This window comes from Acartia tonsa, chromosome 15 (genome assembly GCF_053477335.1).
Source record: "Acartia tonsa isolate MP-2025a chromosome 15, ASM5347733v1, whole genome shotgun sequence".
Lineage (NCBI taxonomy): Eukaryota > Metazoa > Arthropoda > Copepoda > Calanoida > Acartiidae > Acartia > Acartia tonsa.
In genome coordinates this window covers 11,728,284-11,735,245 of record NC_137274.1, presented here as the reverse complement: position 1 = coordinate 11,735,245, position 6,962 = coordinate 11,728,284, and the positions used below count along the sequence as shown (strand labels likewise).

At 32.5% G+C, this 6,962-nt stretch overlaps 1 protein-coding gene across 1 annotated transcript; it reads right to left on the bottom strand.

Annotated features, from left to right (window-relative positions):
- Nucleotides 1–250: 250 nt before the first annotated feature.
- On the bottom strand, nucleotides 251–2,469 carry LOC145307090 (uncharacterized). Its single transcript, XM_080149425.1, has 5 exons — nucleotides 2,367–2,469; nucleotides 2,115–2,236; nucleotides 1,726–1,912; nucleotides 1,386–1,506; nucleotides 251–1,176 (listed from the first exon to the last, which is right to left on the bottom strand). Exons 1-5 carry the CDS (start codon nucleotides 2,447–2,449, stop codon nucleotides 433–435), a joined length of 1,257 nt encoding a protein of 418 aa, XP_080005551.1. The 5' UTR covers nucleotides 2,450–2,469; the 3' UTR covers nucleotides 251–432.
- Between the last annotated feature and the right edge of the window lie 4,493 nt (nucleotides 2,470–6,962).

The window sequence follows — 6,962 nt, the reverse complement described above, 5'->3', positions numbered from 1 at the left end:
GTGGGTAATCCCCATAAATCATACATTTAAATAAATACAGGAGAAGACTTTATAATAATAATACTCGAGTCCCCTCCCTCCTCTTTACTACTTACTAGTAATATAAATAAAGACATCTTCTTAGCTTTAACTTTACCAATTCCGAGCCTAACCAAGGAGAGCGCAAAATCTGTCGGACGACACGAAACAAACAGACCAATGAGAGTTCGAGTTGGGTGGGTTAGCGGAGATTGTTAAATAACAAATTAGCTGTAATAAATAATAGGTTTATTTCATATTGTTCAAACAAAATTGAAAATACAAATACAATACATTATTATGATCCTGTTACTTTCAATTGTATTAATAAGTTTATTTCATTTTATTATTCTTTCATACAAAAAATACAATATTTTGCTAAATGATTGATCTCAAAACAATCTTCATCATGGCTTAACTTAAAAAATCCGTGAGGTTTGATTTGGGAACCAGGTTATTGAAGCCTAGGAACATAAGTTCCTTAACCAGATGGCCCTTTAGGTTATACCTCCTTTCGCTGAAAAGCAATTTAAGGTGGGAAAATATTCTTTCCACCCTCGAATTGCTTACAGGCAGAAGAATAAGGTTCGCTAAGAGCTCCCTGATTTGTGCTGGGTACTGGTCTTCTTCAAGCATGTTGGCAACTGTTCCATGGATTAGCTCCAGTGTCGCTGATCTGGAACCTCTCTTCTGTGCTCCTTTATCGTTTGTCCATTTTTGATAATAGTCTGTCAGTTTTACGGCATTTTGAACGCGCCATTTTCTGAGTCCTTGATACAGTTCCGATCTCATGACTGCAAGTTCATCAATTTTCTTCTTTGCTCGTTCCTGTTGTTGTTTTTGTTCATAGGCCAGCTTTCTTTGTTTGAACACAGCTACGAACAGAGGTGATCCAATAACATTATCATCACTGCTTGTAGTCTCAGTCTCCTCCTGGACCTGTTGTTCTCCTGAATCATCCTCGTCCTCCTCGTCGATGCTGGTATCATCTGCTGGTGGCTCTCCTTCATTCTGCTCTTCATCCTCGCCAGAGTCAGACAATTTAGACAACTGGATCCTTAGTAATCTTTCTCCGATTATTGCTGCACACTGGTAGCCACGTTCAAGGATCCATTCTGCATATTCTTTATCAACCAGCTGACTGGGAAGTAGGCCTTCCTGTAAATATAAAGAAATTAATATTTGATATAAATTACATTTAGGAAAAAAAGTAAATTTCTCATACTTCAACATTTTAAGAAAGCCTAAAACTTTATCTCAATTTCCATCTCTCTATTATGACGAGTTTTTGTTGCAATTTTATTATTATTATACCTGCACCATTTCCAGGTTTTTGTTGCAATTTTATTATTATTATATAATTATACCTGCACCATTTCCAGGTAAGTCTTGCTGAAGGGGTGCAGAAACAACAGAGTTGTCCACCCTTCACTATTCAGCATTTTCTCTACCCTCTTCTTCAGATTGGCATACACTGTGGCAGCAAACCTATACATAAAAAAATAAAAAATAAAATACAAATAAATAAAATAAAATATGTTTTTAGATGGTTTTGTTTGTATATTGCTAATCCCCTCCCCTCTAACTACTACTTTGCTTCAATAAAATTTTATTTTTGATAATGATATCTTTATTAGTATGGCGCATTTTTTCAACTAAAATGCATCTTATTTATTATTAGCAAATAGTAAAACCATAAACACAAACCTGTTGTCACACTGCTGCAGGTTATCCAGATGTTCAAAGACCGTCTCCAAATTACTGAACATGCTGGGGATTGTTGCCTCCAGTCCTTGGGCGCTCTTGGTGATTAGTATGTCCACCCTCTCCAGGACAATTCTGATGTCTGCAAGCAAACCATTCTGAATGGCGGATGGCCATTTTACATCTTTGACTGAAACAAAAAAAATACTTTAAATATTATGTCATCACATAATAAAATAATTTTAACTTTTATTTATAATTTTGTGTCACCATCTTTGACTTAAACATAAAAAATACTTGAAATATTATGTCACCACATCAGAGAATAATTTTTATAATTTTGTGTCACCAAATAAACAAAACTTTAAATATTATTATAACAGATAACTTACTTCCTTGTGCTATCAGAGATTGTTTTACTTCTTGTAACAAGTCCTTATTGTTCAACAACTCGAAGTATCTCACGACCATATTCACTCTGCTGCTCCACCTTGTATCCACTGGTTTTATCAGTCTGAAAAAAAAGATAATTAAAATTAAATGATAAATCTAACTACGTTGAAAAGTTGAACACCCCCCCCCCCCCAATCAGAAAATTCAAAATAAATACTAATAATTAACACTAATAAATAAACAACACTTACATTCTTTGCTTGTATTTTCTATACAGCTTTCTAATTCTTTTGTTGTTTCTCAGCCTGGACACTAGTTTGTTAAGTATATCCATTGCTGCTTTGTAATCCCTGTTCTCCTAGATACATACAAAAACAAATGAAAACAAATATTCCAAAACCCTTACTATTAAATTTATGAAAATAAATATTTCAACAAAACCCTTACTATTAATTTAAATTAAGCAAGCAAAGTACAAAGTACAACTACAAACTCCCAATAATTATTATATTACCTCACACTTTTCGCAGGAATCACCAAGGGCCAGTTCAGTCTGGTGATTTAGACAGGGAAGTTCTACCATAAACCCGTTCAACCGGGCACTTTCTTCTTGTAACTTTTTCGCTGCCTCGATTGCTGACAAAAAAAAACACATGTTAGTAAAAATTGAAATAAAAATGTTGTTTCTGATTAATATATTAATAATTTGTTGTTTAAATTTCAATGAGATGAGGTGTTATTTGTATCATTCTTACCAGCAGCTCTTTCTTGGGCAGCTGTAAAAGTTACGTCATACCAAGGCAATACAGGCTCTTTCTCAGCAGCAGGCTCTTTCTCAGCAGCAGCACTCGAAGTTCCTTCCCCTGCTCCATCATTATCTTCGTCTCCTGACTCATTCCCTCCTGTCAGCTGGATGCCTTCAGAAATCAGGTTTTCTAGCTCTTGTCTGCTCAAGCCATGCTCCTTGTTGAGTAGCTCCATAAACTAGGATAAATAAAAATTTGGAAATTTGGAAATTAGTTTAAGATGCTGTGAGTATTGGTGCAAAAAATATGACGTAACAAAAAAAAAATTAGCCAATGAGAGGCCGTTATTTAGAAATACTAGTTTTTAAATGTTTTTTAAAATGATAAAGAAACTATTAAACTAACCTTTAAACAATTAGATGCACTGTCAGTGGTGCATGATAAGAGTTGTTTGTGCTTAAGTCCAAAAAACTCCATGACTCTATTGACAGCGGCAACAATGCTCTTGCCAGTGGAATCAGGCTCTGGCATCTAAAAACATTTATAAAATTTGATTTATGATTATTAATTTAAATATGAATTTTGAAATAATGAAATGATAATAATAGTTTGTAACTTTGTACCTCTTCACAGGTCAATAACACCTCTCTAGGTTCGTTGGTGTTCTTGTCAAGAAAAGTAGCTGAAACTGAAAATAAAAGATAAGTGTAAGTTCGTGTTGTTTGTGTTATATTATATTATATAATATTATATTAATATTAAAAAATCAAATGAATGAATTTATGAAATACCTGCAAGAAAATCTACGAATACTGACCCAAAATCTATCGTCAGGTGTACACCTATAACAAAATAAACAAATTATAAAGTTTTATTTTATATATATAAATTCAAATATCAATGGTAACTAACTCCCCTCCCCCCCATTCTTGACACATAAATTCCTGATTAAGCTTTTACCTGTATCTTTCATCTCAGATTTCAAGATCCCAACAAAATTGTTGTAACAGTTTGACACCCAAGCCTTTAGCTGCTCATCAGTTGGTGCTAATTGACGTGTTCCTTGTTCTAGCAGCTTTACTGTAATAAAATAAAAAAATCAAATTACTAACTTTTTAACTATATTAAATATTTGTTACTTCAACAATTTAAAAGTCTTAATAAGTCTTTTTATATTACTTACCTTTCTTTGCAATGACGTGATCCCAAAAGAATAGGAACGGATCCTTCACTTGTTTTAAGGATATCCGACCTTTTGACAGCTTGTACACGTAAGAGTGGATACAATCGAGCGCAGTAACACCCTCTATTACGATGGTATGTTCTTTTATCTCATTTCCTGAAAAAACGATAGCTTTTTTTACAATGGTTAAAGTCTTTTTAATTTGCATTTCAATTTATACAATTTCAATTCTATAAAGTATAAACGATACCTTGGCACCAACCGTTGAACTCTCTAATCTACTTAAAGATGTGTGTTTGTTTGTGTAACGAAAATGTTCTTGATATTTGATAACTGCTGAAGCCTGAACCGATATGGTTCTTCTATAGGGTATCTTCTCATAGGTCCTGGGCAAGTTTGTGACTATTTTGTATGTAAAATTTGTAATAATACTTCCGTTTCTTTTGGTCAAAATATTTTCTATATTGTCTCTCGCTTGTGTAGGTCTTAACAGCATTGACGCAGGCCTTCGAGATGGTTGGGTGTTTCAGTCTCCAATGGTCCACGCAGCGCCTCACAAGATTGGTATCATCCTTAGTTTCTGCACTAAAGTCTTCTGTTCGCCAATTAGGACACCCTTAAAAATATATATAGATTAATGAATTAAAATTTGGAAAATATATAAAAATCAGTAATATCCTACTCCCCCCCCCCCTCCTATGAACTATGGCAAAATATTGGTTTGTCTTGTGGGGGGTGGTGGTTATGAAATTTACAAAATTTATAATTAGAATTAATTATCAAATATTGTAAATAATACTTACATAGGCATTTCAAATAAGGCTGTTTTCCCTCTACTTCCCGTTTGTAGTTACTGAAATAAATAAATAATGTATGTAAATAATGGTATGATACCGAACGAAAGTAATTTGATATTTCAGCAGACTGTGTAACTGTATTTTATTATTATAAAAAGAAATAATAATATTGACTTACTGTCTAATAAACTGGGTATGTATAATATTTTTTGCTGAGGTATCCATCTGCAGGCATAGGCTAGGTAGCAATATTTTTAATAAAATTGAAAAAATTGGTGGTCAGCCCCTATTTGAACACAAATATCAATAAATTTAATGGGTTTAAATATTAAATTTTTTGTTCACAAAGGAACTATTAATTAACACCTAAATTCATAATTGTGTTCAAAAAGAAAGGGTTTATTATTTTATTATATTTTCCATATTAATATTGGAAGAAAATACTCATATTTCTGGTCACTAAAGGTAATAAAATAATAAACAAATTTTTTAATTTCTGGAGTTGGTCATTTTTCGTTACGTGGGGGGAAGGGGGGAATTTTACGAGCTCACGGAATTTTTATGACTTTAATATGAATTGAAAATTGAAATCTATTTCCAAAATTAATCACAAAACCTTCATAACAAGAAATCGATGCGATAATTATATTTACATCAATTTATCGTCCATTGTCTTATCTCTTGAATAAAAGTTTTAAAATAATAATGACAACATCCATACATACCAAAATATGACTCATGCAGTCTTAACTGTCTGTAATACGATGCAATCGATTGTCTTCTTAACTATTATATTTTTTTAAAGATACCAAAACTTATGGTAATTTAAGCATAATATAAATGTATTATTTTTGACAAAATTATACCTATACGTCAAAGTTTATATACAATTGAGGGATCATGTTACTTGTCGATGCAGCGCTGCACTTACAAGTAACATGTTTAACTTTGCTGCACTTACAAGTAACATGTTAAAGGGAGATAAAAAAAAGGACATAGGCAGACAATGTTAGTTATATTTCTTTATTGAAAATAAGCTTTAACCAACACACAGGCTATTGAGTCCTACTGGAATACCAAGAAGACTCATATCAAAGCAATGAGAGGTTGTCACAGAACCTTCTTACAACGTTATTTGGATGAATACATGTGGTGGGATCGCTATAATGATAATGTATTTTACAATTTGTGCAACCAGATTGCTATTCAATATCATGTGTAATTATTTAATAATATTTTTGCATATGTTCTAAACCATTACTAATAAATGTTTAGCTAACGAATTAATTATAATTGTTTCTATTTATAATTATATTAGTATCTCTATAGGGAATGGAGGGGGGATATTGCTGCATCTACAAGTAACATGTATGAGTTTGCTGCATCTACAAGTAACATGTGATAAGCGCTGCATCGACAAGTAACATGATCCCAATTGAGTCCATACATACTAACATATTACTGACAAGAATGACAACATCCATACATATTAAAATATTTTATGAATTTTATTTTAGTCATGTTTATTTTTAGGGTCTTTAAAAGCTAAATCTCTGAGTATCCATTAGACTGACTGAGTTCTGCCTTTATAAAATAATAAGACTGGTTTTCGCCTATTTTCTTAGTGTTGGGGTTCTTTAATTTTGGACTTGATTTGAAATGTTGTATTATAGATGAGTGTGCATTCACTTCTGTATATAATCACGTTCACTTACTGTTACTTACACAAAAAGACAAAATAACAATTTGATTCAAGACATGTTGTTTTTTCAATTATGAGAAATTTGTAAGAAGTGAAACTTGTAGCAGGCTAATATAACGACACCCCTATCCAGCCCCTTTAACCTGTCCAATCCCCTTCTACTAGGTAAACGAACTAACAAATAAATTATGTCCGTTAAAGCAACCTAAAATGACGACTATTTATCTCCTGCCATAATATGCATGTAATAAGCGGTTTTCATGATTTAAAATGTAATTAAAATGTGGAAGGGAATGTTCACCAAGTACATGATAGTAATTAAAGTTTATCCATATCGAACCATTAATCAGGGAGGGAGGGGGACATTGGACTGTAAATTATAATAGTATTTAGTGATTGAAAATACGTTCTTTCATTTT